This window comes from Myxine glutinosa, chromosome 1 (assembly GCF_964187855.1).
Source record: "Myxine glutinosa chromosome 1, kmMyxGlut1.1, whole genome shotgun sequence".
Lineage (NCBI taxonomy): Eukaryota > Metazoa > Chordata > Myxini > Myxiniformes > Myxinidae > Myxine > Myxine glutinosa.
Genome location: NC_136261.1, coordinates 341,367,296 through 341,384,084, shown reverse-complemented (window position 1 = coordinate 341,384,084; position 16,789 = coordinate 341,367,296). Strand labels below are relative to the sequence as shown.

Sequence of the window (16,789 nt, the reverse complement as noted above, 5' to 3'; positions counted from 1 at the left end):
CTGGCGAGATTTGGACGTGGGGTCCAGCCTTGCGTGTCGTGGTACGACCTGGGCCCCACGGGGGGTCTGGTGGAGTGTGGCGTCCCTTGTCCGTCGGGGCGCAGCCCAAGCTGGCGGCTCGGGCCGGCAGGGTCACCGGACCCTGGTGGGGGTTAAGACCTCCAGGGGGTCCGAGGTGGTTTCTCAAGCCTGGGATGGCATGTATTGAGGACCACTAGGGGGAGGTGTTGTGGGTCGCGCTTTGGTGGTGGCACTGCGGATGGCCAACTTGGGCCTGATGTGGTGACCACCCGGGCATGCGACGACCTGACACCCTCTCCCTGAGACTTTGGGACAGCCAGCATGTGGTGACCTAACATGCTGTGCTGGTCTATGGATGCGGGTCAAACCGAATGGACAGGAATGAGATAGTCCACCGGACAACCGATGGGGCATCTGTGGAACGTGATGGGGGTGAGAGTGACCTTCCACAGATGTTCCGTTATGATTTGTGGACTCTCGGTTTGGGAAGAGAGCCATGGGATTGTTGAATCGGAAATGTGTAACGAGCCGAGCATATGGGCCATGCTCGGCTGGCATGTGTATGGCAAAGCATCTTTCTTTGGTGAATTTAGCAAAATGTGAAAAATGTTTGGCATGGGTAATCTGTGGGTTCGATGTAAACGTAAGGGTGAATTTTAAAATGTCATGGAGGTCACTGACAGTTGTGACACCATTATTGATCCAGGTGTGCAGACCAAAGTGTTGGAGGCTGTGATAAAATTGATAGGGTAGCAGGACACAGCTTTCAACTGGTTGTGAGGGCGACTATGCTGATATTTGGGACGCGGAGTCATGGGGATGTAGTTGTGTGGTCCGAGGGTCAACGTGGTGCTATGGGTGTCCGAGGTGTGTGGACCACGTCTTCTGGTGGGTCTCCTGGTGGAGCATGGCTGTCGACTGGACCTTGGTGTGTGGTGTGGTCAAGTGTGGGTGGGCACTGGGGGGCTACAATTCTGTGGACTGGGGGATGAGGGCGGCGTATGTAACGTGAAGGGAATGCCATGCACTGCGACCGTCTCCCCCAGGACCGAGGTTGTGCGTGCGGTAGTGTTTGTGGCAGCAGGTGCTCACCACATTGGACAGATGGGGGTGGTGCAGCCGTGTTCCTCGCAGGGGGGCCGAAGGATGGATGGTGGGTCGCACCCTTATGGACACTCATGGGCCAATTGGGCCATGTTGGCGTTTTGACTGATCGGCTTGTCCCGGTGACCCTTGCACGGTAGAGGTGCGGAGCTGTCGTAGCCACAGGTAGTTGGGTCGTGATCATCACCGTTGGATGCGGACCCACATACCTGCCAGTGTAGTAGGGACAAAAGAGAAATTTGGAAGAATTTGGTAGGCCCAATGGATAAATTTGGGATTGTGAAAGGTGGATGGCACTTTGGGCTTGACCAACCGGATGTTACCTGTACATCAAGGTCGAGGTAAGGCCTTGATGTTTACTGTCCCAGGCTCCAGGACTTGCTATTTAAATTGGGGACATGTAATTTGGAGTTGGGGGGCGGGTGAGTGATGACATGGCCGGTGAGGGGATCGGAATGTGTGCCACACAGAGTCTTGTGGGCGGCGTTTGTGTTAGTGTTGTGGTTATGTGTTTTTATGTGGTCGTGGAGAATGGAAGCTGAGAATGAGTGATGATTATTGTGCTTTTGAAAATGGATTGGTTAAATGTGAACTGGGCGATTTCACATGTAGCAGGCCATGGCAACTTTTTGTAACACCTTTAGAACCATCTTCTCTGGAATTGTGTTTGAATAATTGAATGGCAGCGGGGGAGGAGATGTGTTTTGGGATCTTGCGGGTGGGGAAGGTGTTTGTGTCCACAGGTACAGATCAGGCTCTGAGGAGTGATGCCTGCGGCCCCCCTCTGCGGCAAATACCCCTGGCAGCCGTTGGTATCTGGAAATTGGAGCTCTTCGGTGGAGGGTCTGGTTGGGCGCCCTGGGGTAAAGGACACCCCCGGCGACCTGTGGAGCTGTGCGGCAGCAGGAGGCAATGGAGCCTGGTGTGTGGAGACCCTCACCGGCGGGGTAACGGCGGAAAGGGCTGTTGGCCTGTCACGGGGCCAAGAGGTAAAGGGGGGGGGGGGGGCAATGAACTTGTAAGTCGGTTGACTTGTTTTGGGACTGCGGGCACCACAGCCTGAAGCGCCCCCACCATCTTACTTGTGCGGTACCTCCCCGCTGCTGAGTTGAGGAATGCACACCACGAATGACATCAATGCCATGGTCCTGCAGGGAAGGTGAAATACGTGCTTGTGATGATAGTGTAGTGATGAGTTTTGGAATGTGTATGCGTGGATAAGGGGTTTGTGTTGCGTGAATGTGGGCGAAATTCACCAAGCCATGTCACTCACCTGTAACACCTGGACAGGGCCCGTGGAAATTTAGGGGTACATTGGGATGGCCCCGCAGGTAAGGTTGCGTCTTGTGGCATCCACCGGGGCACGCGGTCTGTAGACCGGGGTATGTACAAATGTTTAGAGTTTTGGAATTTTGTAGGTTTGTTAAGTTTTGTGGTGAAGTAGATTTTGTGTGTTGTTTGTTTCCTCCCTCCGCAGGAACAACGAATATTTGAAATGTACATATTTGCATGATTGGTAAGGGGATTAGCATGTTAAGGAGTATAGGTAGGAAGTCCGACTCACTTCCCACAGCCCTCCTGATTTATTTCGTACGTTAATTCAGTGTGTGACAGTAAGTGTTAAGACTGGAATGGTAGTGCCTGCAGTGAACCTAGCAGGAGCTATGGTTCCAGGGGGGGTGGGGGGGCAGGGGGGCTGTGTTATGTTTGGTGGGGTAAAGGAATATCTAGAGCCAGGTACATCTGAATAGGTAACATGCTTCATCTGTCACGATAGGGAATCTACTTGTAATAAGTTCTGTGTATTCCGGTTTGTCGGGTTAAGATGTATACCTGTGAACGTAACAGGATGTTCGAGTGCTGGGTATTTAGGGATTAAAGATAACAGCCCCTGTGTGTCAAACCTGGTAGTCAAACCTTCGTCCCTTATGGCAATGCACACCTGTAGACACTTAGACAGGTCCCTAGCGCAACATTAAATAATTCCCCTCCCTGACAGTGACCGGAAGGAACAGGCAAAGAAACCAGTTTGGGGCACCGCCGATGATGGCCGCCGCCAGCTACACCTCCGGCAGGCCTCGAGTAGCCACGGAGGTATATAATATGGAGAGTGTCATGTATGCAGTGCAAATGTTCACCGTTGTATCCCTACACCGGGACCGGGTTGTATCCCTACGCCAGAGCTCGGATGGCGCTGCTGTGAATCGGGCCTTGATCGGCAGAGTGAATAAACGCGTACGACAATTGATCGCAGTTTGTCGAGATACTTTACATGGCGACGAAGGTAAACATCTAGACCATGACATCTTTCGGCCATATCGATGAATTCGACCCTCATGAGGGGGATTTTGACACGTATTCTGAGCGATTGTCTTTCTACTTCGAGGCGAACGGCATTGCGACCGAAGGCCTGATGAAGGCCGTCTTCCTGTCCGTTTGCGGAGGTGAGACGTTCACACTCGTTAAAAACCTGATTCGGCCTCGGACAATCCAGGAGCTCACGTATGCAGAGCTCAAGGCCGCTTTGAAGGAACATTGCAACCCATCTCCTTCAGTCATCCTGTGTCGGTTTAATTTTTACATGTGCAGACAGCAGCAAGGTCAGTCGATCGCAGACTTCATTGCACACCTCAAAAAACTGTCACATCTGTGTGAGTTTGGGGACACGATTGATGACATGCTTCGTGATTTGCTGGTGGTTGGCATGTCCGATGACCGCACTCGTAGACGCCTGCTTGCTGAGAGAAGACTGACGTTCCAAAATGCCAGAGACACCGCAATTTCCATGGAAAGTGCTGAACGCAACGCTACAAGCATCGGTGCCACTCGCTCATCTGGTACCAGCCCTGCTGTGAATCGGTTGGATCATGTTCAGCCACAACGTTGGAACAAGGCTCCTCGTCAGAAGCCAGTGCAGTCTCAAACCCACAACAACTGTTTTCGGTGCAACGGAAAGCACCCTCCGGAGACGTGTCGGTTCAAAGATGCCACCTGCCATTTCTGTTCGAAAACTGGCCATATTGCTCCAGCTTGCATCACTCGCAAATCGGGAAAAGGAAAAGCTGCTGACAAGATTCATCAGTTTATCGGTTCGGAGGAACCCGAGCTTGACCAGGTGAGCTCTGTTTCCGACAACTCAGAATCGTATGACCTGCTTCATATTGATTCTCACCATAGGCGGGACCCTCTTCTTGCCAATGTTGTCGTCAACAATCGACCATTGCAAATGGAGGTCGACACTGGTGCGGCCGTCTCGCTCATCAGCCATGCTGTTTTCACAAACCTGTGGAGTGATGCTGACCGACCCCATCTGAAACCTACTACCTATGGACTCTCCACCTATACAGGTGAGAAGATTGTTCCCTGCGGTACATGTGATGTCACGGTGGGCTACGATAACCGTGAGTTTCACCTACCCCTGATCGTCATTCCTGGAAAGGGCCCTTCCTTACTCGGCAGGAACTGGTTGAGCATAATTCGACTGAAGTGGGAAAGCATTCATCAACTCCGGGCAGCCAACGTTTCTCCTACCGCAGCATACACACTCAAAAATGTGCTGGATACGTACCCGGATGTCTTCAAGGATGAGCTTGGAACCTTGAAAGGACATACGGCTAAACTCAGGGTTGACCGGGATGCCAATCCTATATTTTGCAGGGCTCGCCCAGTCCCTTTCGCCCTGCGTGAGCGGATTGACAAGGAACTGGATCATCTTGAAAATCTGGGGATCATCGAGCAAATCCAGTATGCCGAATGGGCGGCGCCCATCGTTCCAGTCATAAAATCGGACCAGTCCATCCGCATATGTGGAGATTATAAAATGACCGTGAACAGGTGTTCTTCATTGGATAAATATCCAATCCCGAGGATCGAAGACCTCTATGCTCGTCTCACGGGAGGCAAGACTTTTACGAAACTCGATCTCAAATCCGCCTATCTACAGCTCTGCTTGGACGAGAATTCGAAACAGTATCTTACCATCAACACGCATCGTGGGTTGTATAGGTACCACCGACTTAGTTTTGGAGTGAAATCTGCACCTGGAATTTATCAGCGTGTCATGGACAGTTTGTTTGCCGCCGAACGCAACGTCGTTTGTTACCAGGATGATATTCTGGTTACTGGTCGTACGGACGCGGAACATCTACAGAACCTGGAGAGAGTTCTGAAGAAGATTTCGGACTCCGGCCTACGTTTGCGTCGAGACAAGTGCAAGTTTATGGTGCCATCAGTCACGTACCTGGGTCATACGATTGATGCCGAGGGTCTACACCCGACAGATGAGAAAGTCCGAGCTATCAAGGATGCTCCTTCTCCACGAGATGTGACCGAATTGAAGTCATACCTCGGTTTGCTTCAGTTCTATGGTCGTTACATCCCGAATGTGACCGACGTTTTGGGCCCCCTTTATCGGCTTTTGAGGAAAGGAGTCTCCTGGAGCTGGGGGTCTAGTGAACAATCAGCATTCCAGACCTCTAAGGATCTGCTCAAATCGTCCAATGTTCTCGTTCATTTTGATCCAGAGAAGGATCTTGTGCTGACATGCGATGCCTGTCGGTATGGAGTGGGGAGTGTATTATCGCACGTGATGCCTGATGGTACAGAAAGACCGGTTGCATTTGCATCCAGAACGTTGACCCCGGCAGAGAAAAACTATTCCCAACTTGACAAGGAAGGATTGGGAATCGTTTTCGGCGTTGGCAAATTTCGCCAGTACCTTCTTGGACATCATTTCACGATTCGCACTGATCACAAGCCGCTGATCAGTCTGTTTGGTCCAACTAAGGCGACATCTGACACACTACCGCCCAGGATCATCCGCTGGTCCCTGTTTCTCGCTGCTTATGACTACACCATATGTTATAAGCCCGGTTCGTCTATCACAAATGCAGATGCCATGAGTCGGTTACCCCTTCCAGAATCCGTTGATGATTCGCCTACACCAGGATCCATTATCGCACTGATGGATCATCTGGAAGATTGTGCTGTCGATTCTGGCCAGATCCGCACTCATACTCGACGAGACCCCGTTCTGTCCAGAACTGTCCAGGCTGTACAGCTTGGATGGCATTTGCTACCTGAGGGTGACCCAGATTTTGCGGCTTTTAAAGCACGTAAAAACGAACTCAGCGTGGAAAATGGTTGCCTACTCTGGGGATGTCGTGTCGTGATCCCGAAAAATCTGCGTTCCAGGGTCATGGATGAAATCCATGACTGTCACCCCGGGATTGTGAAGATGAAGTCACTCGCCAGAAACTATGTGTGGTGGCCGAATCTTGATGCTGATATCGAACATCATGTTCGACATTGTTACCCCTGCCAGAGCACCCGGAATACACCTGCGAAAGCGCCACTGCATCCCTGGGAATGGCCCAGCGAACGGTGGCATCGCCTACATCTCGATTATGCCGGGCCTATTAACGGCAGCATGATTCTAATAATTACGGACGCGCACACAAAATGGATTGATGCCTATGTGACGCGTGGTACTACGTCAGCCATTGTCATCGAAAGACTCAGACGCTGTTTCGCCACTCATGGTCTGCCCAGGATGATCGTGAGTGATAACGGTTCGTGTTTTTCCAGTACCGAGTTTGCCAAGTTCACACGTCGGAACGGCATCAAACATAAGTTTGTCAGCCCACATCACCAGGCTTCAAATGGCTTGGCCGAACGATCCGTGGGAATCATCAAATCCGGATTGCAGAAACTTCAGGAGGGAACCCTGGAAACAAAGCTGTCTCGTCTCCTGTTCAAATACCGCATCACGCCACAATCAACAACCGGTGCAGCTCCGTCTGAGTTATTGATGAAACGACACTTGAGATCGACACTTGACAATCTCAAACCAGACATATCATCAAATGTTTATCAAAGCCAGCTTAATCAAAAGTTGGTGCATGATAAGACGTCCAACAGTCGATGTATCAACATTGGAGATCCAGTGTTTGCCCGAAATTTTGGTGCAGGTGCGACGTGGCTACCGGGAGACATCATCGAGAAGCCAGGTCCACTGTCCAGTGTGATTCGCCTGCAGGACGGCCGCGAAATTCGTCGACATCAGGACCACATAACCTACCGTCACTGTGAGTCGATGGAGCCTGTAGCATCGTCACAGTCAGGACAACAGTTCGACCCGCCACTGCCGGAGATCGTCGTGGCCGCTCCAGCCGGCTCGGATGCCCCGAAAACCTCTGCAAACGCTACACCCTTCGTGGAGACCAAAGGAATCACCTCGGACTCTGTATCCACTGGTACACCGCGACCCAAAGGAATCACCTCGGACTCTGTATCCACTGGTACACCGCGACGCTCAATGCGTGAGAGAAAAGCACCCGACCGGTTGAATCTTTGAAGATGTTTTTTTTTCACGTTGACACATGTTCTATTTTCACGTATTTTCATTATTCTCATAACCGTTTGCACACATATTTTCACATGTTTTGGAAATGTTGCTTTTGAAATGTCAATTCTGGAAATCTAGCACGTATTGCTCTTGGTAATTTTGGACTTAAAGGGGAGGATGTCATGTATGCAGTGCAAATGTTCACCGTTGTATCCCTACACCGGGACCGGGTTGTATCCCTACGCCAGAGCTCGGATGGCGCTGCTGTGAATCGGGCCTTGATCGGCAGAGTGAATAAACGCGTACGACAATTGATCGCAGTTTGTCGAGATACTTTACAATTGGCCACCTCGCAGCATTAGCCGCCGTGAAGCCACCGGAAATAGTCTGGCGGCCATATTGGGAAGCCGATCGTAAGCCTGTCAAAGCAAAGGCGTGGCGCACTGATGATGCAGCTGGAGCGAATTTTAGGACCGCCGACTATTTAATTAATATAGAATACTAATATTTGAACTGATATTCGGGCTCAGAATCCCGTTCTTTAAGGAAATGGTGTTCATTAAGTTTGAAGTTGGTTCTAGACGCATTTTTCCTGGGGAATCCAATGGTTTAGAGCTTGTTTGAAAAAAAAGTGCCCAAAATTACCGCTCGGTGTTCTTTATCGTTCTTCTCATGACCCAATCACCCACTAGTAGGAATAAGAATCCTGACATGTTACACCCCTGTTTAACTCCTGTCTTCACCTTGAACCATTCTGTTGTTTCACCTTGGTCGACGACCGCACATTGAAAGTCTTGGTAAAGGGCTTTTACAAGGTTCACTAATTTTCCAGGTATGCTGTATTTCTTCATTACTAGGGCATGCCCGTACTATATCTATATCTAAAATTATATCCCCCCCCTCTATTTACATGAAATGGTTTGGTCCAAAGCGAACGGCTTGCGAGTGGTGACAATCCCCCCCCTCTATTTACATGCAATGGTTTGGTCCAAAGCGAACGGCTTCCGGAGTTTGGTAAAGAAATCGCCATCGCGTGCACAAACGCGCAGGAAAGCGAATGAATCGCAAATTCGTTTTTATTAGTTGTAAAACATAGTTTAACGCCAACATAGTTTGCAAACGTGAAATAAATGAATACGCTCTCAAATGTGCCATCCGAGGCAGAGTGTGCCCGCCACGTTCGGCACACGCGATCGTTCGCTGCTCTCTGATTGGTTGAATCGTTTTTTGGACATAGCTCGGTAAGTAATTGTCCGATTAATATGAAACCTTGAAAAGGCACATCCTCGGGTCCCCAGCAATATACCTGGCAAGTTAAAAGTATATCGGACCCGTGGTTGTCGAGAAACAGCGGTCACAGACAAACGTACAGACAGACAGACAGAGATTACTGGAATTATAGATAGATGACCCAGACATTCTCTGGGCAAGGAGTCGAAAGCTTTCTAGAAATCTATAAAATTGAGGTACATCGTCGTTTGCCATTCTTTGGCTTGTTCTATAATATTCCTCAATATAAAGATCTGATTTGTTGTCATGTTATATGATGTTACTTAATTCAGTCATTATATTGTAACTAAGATGTGTATGTTTCTATTACCGAGATGTTAGAAACCACGCAGATATAATGATAACCAGAGTTTATTCTACACTGACATGGGTCAGCAACACATCAACAGTGAGTCAGTCACATAAATGACATGAAACGCTGTCATGTAGTTAACCCACACAATTCACAGTTAACCCACAAAACACACCCACACCATGTAGAGATGAGGTCGCTCTTATATTTCAGCTTGCTCTGGTGTTGCCTCACTGGTGAGCAAACAGGACCAGTTTGCAATATTTTTTCCTGATGCGCTCTTCCTTCATGTCATCATCGAGTGTTCTCACAACATGATGGAAACGTATCTTGCTGTATGATTGTGATACAGAATGTATTAAAGCAAACACATGGTTGCTGTCTGCCTCACAGTCAAACATGTGCCGATCCAAGGAAGCAAATGTAGACCGACCGACCTCAGAAAGGACAGAAGTGGAAATTGCCACTCTTATCCCACTTTCACGAGGCATTTTGCCATTGCTTACAGCCAGGAGCCTCTTGACACAGCGTTCAGTCGCCTCACAGACACGAACAACACTGTGCGAGGGAACTATGAGGCCACCCCTGTTCTTGGTAACAATCAGGCTGTACATTGGTGTGGTTTGCCATTCTTCGTTGTTACTGGTCAATGCAGAAAGACATTGGCTACACTTCAGAGTCTTCCTCACCATCCTCACCACATAGCCGGCAATATAGCCAACACATGACTCTGTAAAGATGGAAAGTTGCTCAAAATTTGGAATATCCGCATAGTCGTGGTCCTCTTTTGCCGGCGATCTCAACTCCAGGTCGTATCGTCTGGCCACCAACATGTCGTGACTCTCGTCAGGCACAGCCTGCTTTGCAACGCACTTGAAGGAAGCCGCATTCAGGATTCTGGTTGAGTCCTGTGCAGAACAGTTCCCACTTGCAGACTTGATGTCATGTCGCATCAAGAGGCGCTTATATGCGGCAACAAACTGCCGGGCCGTTGGGTTATTCCCACTTCCACATGCAATGCGGACCGCTCCAAAGAAAAGTTCAATGTGGTCTTGGCTCATTTTGTACGTGAGCAGGTATCGCAGGGGAGATGAGGCAGGTTTGACATATGTGAAATACAAAATTTTGACACTCTCTATGCAGATCATGAAACCAATGAAGGGGGTTTTCAAACGCGTATTGGTCATAACTTGACCATTCATGTTTTTGATGTTGGACAAGTAACTGTAGGCAGTATCCAGGAATGGCAGGAAAAGTCCTTCTCGTGATGTCATGAGTGGTGCCTTGTAGTTTCGTGCCAATGGATTGCGAGAATTTAGAATGTCAAACAGTTTGTCCAATGTTTCAATGTATTGGCAGGTAGCCTCACTGCCCTGAAATTCTGATAGTTGCAAAGTGTCCCTGCAAAACCGAATTGCATCTGCCACACTAGTGCTCAATGTCTGAGCAGCTGTGTCCACCTTCATGACATTGCTCTTCCACTCGATGTGTTTCCGGGAGAGCTTATTTCCCAGACGCAAGCCTTCCCTCTTCTGCAGATCAAAGAGTGCCTGGATGTATTTCCACGCGATGACTTTTTTGTTGCCATCCTCCATCATTTTCATGGATCCAAGACAGTTTCTTGCAAGTTTAAGCATGTGACATGCATCGAGTACAACACAAATTTTCTTTTCGGGATTTGCTGGGTGGGGAAATGTTGGTTTCACATTCTGCGGCGTGATGTCGGCACCTAGCTCACGTAACATTGTCAAATGAGCGGACGGTCCATCGCAAGTTAAGGAAACCACCTCTGCACCGATATCATGCAATTTTAGTAGACATTGTGTCACCAAATTCGCCTGTTCCTTCCCCGACAATCCATTTATCATAAAGTATGCTACAGGCACTTTCCAACTGTCATTCAGTGCAACCAGCATGAAAACCAGTGCGTTGCTGGCCTGGGGAGCACTGTCATCTTGGACTCCGTTTCCGATGTCGACGTACCCCAATACCTTGTCCCCTAAAAAGTCAATTGCCTTCATGATGGCCATCTCGTCTAACATCAGGCTACACAGTGTTCTCTTGCCAGTCTCCTTCTCTGCTTTAAACCGGCTCTCTAGTGCTTGGAATACAACTGCACTAAAACCAGGTGAACCATCAATTGCGCTGTACCATTTCCGGATTGTGGATGGACTTGGCAGTGCCAAGTCGAATGTCTCTCGAACATAGTCGTATCCTTTAGCAGAATAAAATTGAAGAGTGAGTGCGAAAGCTTTGATGACTGGATCGTATTCATCTCTCGAGCGTTCAGACACAATCGGCTTCCCAATATGGCCGCCAAGCAACTTCCGCTAGCTTCAGCCGACAGCCGTCATTGGCTCTCCAGTTTATTATATACCTCCGTGCGAGTAGCACGCACTATCACCACGCTACAGGGAACGAGTGATGGGTTGGTGCGGTAGGCGCGAACCTCCAGCCAACGAGTCGGTGGAGGGCACTGATTGGGTGGCGCGCCAAGGCTGACGTCACGACCGCAAGGTTGTATGAGGGTGCGCCGAACGTCAATTATCTCTCTTCGTCTTGTGCAGCACGGCTCTTGCGGTTCTTGGACATCGAGTTGGCTCTTGCGAGCACGTCCCTCTGGCCCTCTGGCACGTTCAGCTTGAACCCTTGTGCTCTCTGCGCTTCCCTGCTTGGTCTTGGGAGGTCCCTGGTGGTCGTTGCCTCGGGCCTTCGTGGTGCTTTGGAGTTTGGAGCGAGGGACCTCGTGGTGTGCGATCGGCGCTTGTGGAGCTTGGAGCTAGGCCTGGTGGTGCGCGAGCGGGGTCGAACAGAGCCGTGTTTGGATGGCAGACTATACAAGATGACAGACAAGATAAGGCCGCACCCACAGAACATTTCACACGACGATTATTTTCCGTTAATTCATTCCTGTGTCTTGTTTCTGAAGAGAGTTGTGGGGACATCCCAACGTAGGACTTTTTTAGTATCGCGTTTTCCTGTCCCTACCTTTTATTGAAATAAACCCTTGTATTATTTTCCACTTCCTGAAAATCTTGTGCCGTTTGAGTTCGTTCGCCTTCCACAGGTAAGCGCTTTTACCACAGCTTTCCACTTCCCTTCTTCCTCCCCCGTTTATTATAGCACAATCCGTGTTTGGTCGTCGCCTCCATTAAAGCCGTTCTGGTCTGTGTTAACCCTGGTATTATCCGGAGGGATTCGCACGACAGTATGTATGTATGTATGTATGTATGTATGTATGTGTGTGTGTATGTATGTATGTATGTATGTATGTATATATGTATGTATGTATATATGTATGTATGTATGTATGTATGTATGTATGTATGTATGTATGTAGCTGAAACTCCAGGGATTGCATTTTCCATAAATTTTATCGAATACATGACTTTTTGGGGAAACTTAAGCTAGAAATTGCAAAGACTAGCTGAGTCTACCCCACCCCAAAGCCTCAACCTATGTGGAAAAAATATGTGACCATGAGCAGGTGAATTGTGGCCAATAAATACCCAAAACTAATTATCTTCTTCCTGATGCATATACATATATACACATCGTTAAAAGTAAATAATGACCTCGTCGGACAAAGACCTTTATAATGACATAGCTGATGGTTTTAAGCCCTGCTTGAGAGAATGTCACATATTTATTTAGGCAATGTATAAGTTAACAGACCACTGCCTCGATTGCTGAGGCCCATCTTCACAAGGCCCTAGGCCTAGCCTGTCACATCCTTTCAGCTGTCACTTTGGTCATTTTTACAATGAAGAACAAACCTATATGGAGGGCATGACGATTGTGAATATAACAGCTCCGAAGATGTCTTTGACTTCGCATAGCTGTAAGGACCAACATGGTGACCATATGATTTTCTCCCACTTAAAATTGTGGGTGAAGTCAGATGAACTGTCCAACCAATGTGTGGAACGGAATGTTACACACAGAGAGACAAATAGACATACGAACAGACGAACAAGAGTATTATTATATAGACGAGCAAGTCTTTGGACTTTGAACCTTAGGCCAGGGGTTCCCAAACCCAGGGTCACAACCCGAACTTGAGAAACCTCCTTCAAAATCCTGGTTAACATCGAATGCATTTTCTCTGAGACGTTTTATCATATGTACTGGTACCATTTAGGTCACAGTGTGACTATAGTTTCAAATTTTGGGCTGTAGACAGAAAAGTTTGTGAATCAGTACCATAGGCAGGCCACGTCTTGTTGCATTGCTTGTAGATCTAATTGTTTTATTTTGAAATTGTGAGAATGGAGAAAGCTGAGAGAAATTTGTTTACTTATTGATGTATTATTAGTAGTAACTAGCAACGGTACCCGCCCTATGGGCGGGGCTTCAATTGGGAGGCCCAAATGAAAAGGCTAAATATCAGAAATTGAAGGCTTTTTTCTTTTAAATGATTTATATAAACATCCGTTAAATCCGCAGCCGTTTGTGCGGCACCCGGGAAAATAACATCATGCGGGAGCAAGTATCAGCAGGATGTGGCAGTGTGGGAGTCCACGTTTCTGATCCTCCTTCATGCCGAAGTAGCCCACCACTTCTCCAAGCATTCCGCTCTTCAGATCCGCCATGAGAGATTTAAGCTTGATACTGAAGACGTGTGCAGTTAGTACTCCCAATGTCGTATGTACTCCCGATACGTGTTTCCTTCATTGTAAAAACTACCAAATCAACAGTTAAAAGGATTTTGAGCCGATAGGTGTTACGGCCTTGGAAAGATCGATGGAGACAGCGATCTGTTAGCATATACACCGCCCAAATAGCTATGTGGAATTCTCTCATTTAGAGATTAAACGTCGTTTGAACTTTGGCCGAGGTCATTATTTACTTTTAATGATGTTTATATACAAATGATGTTTAATGATGTTTATATTGGTTTTGGGTCATCCTTTCCGCATATCTCGTGCGATTGTGAGTTGGAGAGATGGCTGTGATGGCGGGGAGGGGGTTGGAATTCTCTCAAGCAGGGATTCAACCTGTGTCCTTATAAAAGGTCTTTGTCCGAGGTCACCGAGTCCGATCGGTGCAGCTGTGCAGCGATCGGTGCAGCCGTTTGTGCGGCACCCAGGAAAACAACATCGTCACAATGAAAACATCGTCACAATGAACGTTATGTGAACGTGAATGTTATGCGGGAGTCCAAACCTGAGAATGCTGGAGACTAAAGCTGATATTGGAAAAACAATATAGCCTATTTTACTCCAGGGGATCCCAAGATTAACCACCCAAAATATCGTTGCGATCGGTTCAGTCGTTTTTGCGGTACCTTCAAATGGACAGACAGACAGACAGACGGACGGACATTTGGTGAATTATAGTAAGATTCGCATGCAGACATACATGCATACATCTACAATCACTAGATATGTAAAATACCATTGCATTAGGCAAAAACCTGTGACCCGGATTCCGCGGATGGAATGGTACTTCAGCATACGTATTATCATGAATAGTAAAGTGGACAGGTGTGTGCTCACCAAGGTTGTTGAAACGTGCAAAGAACTGTGCTGACTTGAAGTTGAGGAGTGGTAAAACAATGAGCACAAGGTATAAGGGCACCGTACGTTGCTTGTGCCACCACAGATCAAACATAGTCCCCTCAGTAGTCCCTGGGCTGAGCAAGTCTGTATCCACAGGAAGCACCTCACCCATGCGTGACGTACCATCTCGGGATTTTCCAGTCTTGTCCTGCTTTGAATTGCTTGCATTGACATTTGCACTTGCCCCATTTAGGAAATGTCCATTTGTCCACTGGGATAACTCAGCAGGAGGATTCTGGCACAGTACTAGGGTGGAAAAGAAAGGTTGCAGGTGTGTCAAAAACAATGACATAATCACATTGTATACTTTGCAATATAAATGCTTTAAATCTTGATTGACACATTGAGAAAATGTGAAATACCAAGAATGACAACACTGTAGTCACAACCTGCGACAAATCCGGTAACGGACTGATTGAGAAACACGCATTTAATGCGCTATTCAAAAATTAACTCAACACCTCTTATCCAAATCACTCCTCACAGTCATATCGGAATGAGCGTATTCGTCACACGGTCACGGATTGCTTGGCCCCAATGTGGGGCCATTCAAACATCACATTTATGACTTTTCTATTCGACATTGATTAGATTTTTTGGGGTCCCTCATCGCAACACTCAACCCGAACAAAGCCAATGGAATTCTGACGCAAGCAAACTTGGGCAGTGTATAATCAGCAGAGGCCTAAAGGTTTGATGTCTTCGACTCACGCTATTTTTTTAGGGAGGCACACACTATGCATTCTGACAGGCTTGACTAAACATTACTAATAATTTTTATTCGACATATTATTACATTTTTCGAGCTCCCTCATTGTGATTAACACGACCCAAATAAAGCCAATGGAAATCTTATGCAACAAACTCGGTAGTGTATAATCAGCAGAGGCCTATAGACTTGATGTCTTAGACCCAGAAAACCAAGATGGCGGCCATATTATTTCTTTTCTTGGTGCCATGGTGGGTGGAGTCAAGTGACAAATGTGGGTGTGGTCCGAGGCTGTCTGACCAATGGATGGACATTTCAAAACTTGACCCCCAACAAGAACCACAACACCAACAGCACTAACAACCATGCAGAACTCTTGTAGACCTGCGACATATCACAGGTAAAAAAAAAACCTTCCAAAGATTATAGTTCCCTTTTCTTGAGCTCAGCTCCACTTAAAGTCCCTGGTGAGAAATGTTGATAGAGAGTGATGGAATAATATTTCCTTCTTAAAATTGCGCATGTTAATATCAACATTCACAATATTCAACAGCTGCCTTGACCGAATGAAGAAACAAGTACAAATACATTCAAAGTACCCCGCCCCATGCCAAATAATTAAATATGCTGCAGCGCGGCATTGTCGGGGCGCCTCCGTCGCCCGGCAATACCGCAGTGCAGCTCATTGAGGCTGCATTGGGAGGGAGAGGTGTACACTAATTGATTGATTAATTGTATAATTAAAATCAATGAGACTATCACAAAATATTTTCATAATCAATTGGCTAATCGCATAACTAAACCACTAGTGCTTCATCCGAAGATGTATCTTTTAGAAATTTAATTAAATAAGTCATTTATAAATAATTAAATAATTAATTGATTACTCAATAAATAATTAATCGATTAATCAATAAATAATTAATAGATGAAATGATTAATCAATAAATCAAAAATATCCTTGATAGCCACATCACTTGGTCACATGTCCAAATATTAGCTTCCCAGCTCAAAAGGTGCCTGAGATATTGGCCAAATGAGAAAGAAAATAAATAAATGATTAATAATGAAAATAAATAAATAATAATCATAAAAAAATTAAATTATTAATCAATTTGGTCAGAGAATACATAAACTACCACCATTTCATCAGAATCTGTAACTTAAAAAAAATTTTTTTTTTGTCATTAATCGAATAATTAAATAATTGATCGATTAATTGATTAATTAATAAATCAAAAATATCCTTTGCAGCCAAATCACCTGGTCATTGGCATGTCCAAATATCAGCTTCCTAACTCAAAAGGTGCCTGAGTTAATGGTCAGAAGAGAAAGGAAATTTGATTAATTAAATAAGTACTTAATTAATCGCTAATAATTAAATAACTCCTCAATTTATTTATTAATCAAAAAACAAAAAAGACCGTTTTTGACAAAGGACTTGCTCACTATTGTGCCGAAATTTC

General features: G+C 46.8%; 1 protein-coding gene and 1 long non-coding RNA gene across 7 annotated transcripts in view; one reads left to right on the top strand and one right to left on the bottom strand.

The window, feature by feature from the left end:
* The window catches only part of LOC144889486 (uncharacterized), a 497,490-nt gene that overhangs the window by 218,870 nt on the left and 261,831 nt on the right, over positions 1-16,789 (top strand). The gene's annotated exons all lie outside the window — the stretch shown is intronic.
* The window catches only part of LOC137412771 (neutral amino acid transporter 9), a 195,871-nt gene that overhangs the window by 41,444 nt on the left and 137,638 nt on the right, over positions 1-16,789 (bottom strand). For all 6 annotated transcript variants that reach the window (XM_068098106.2, XM_068098093.2, XM_068098114.2 and 3 more), the window contains one exon: positions 14,552-14,860. In XM_068098106.2, coding sequence (XP_067954207.1) covers positions 14,552-14,860 — 309 coding nt within the window. The remainder of the gene's footprint in view (positions 1-14,551; positions 14,861-16,789) is intronic.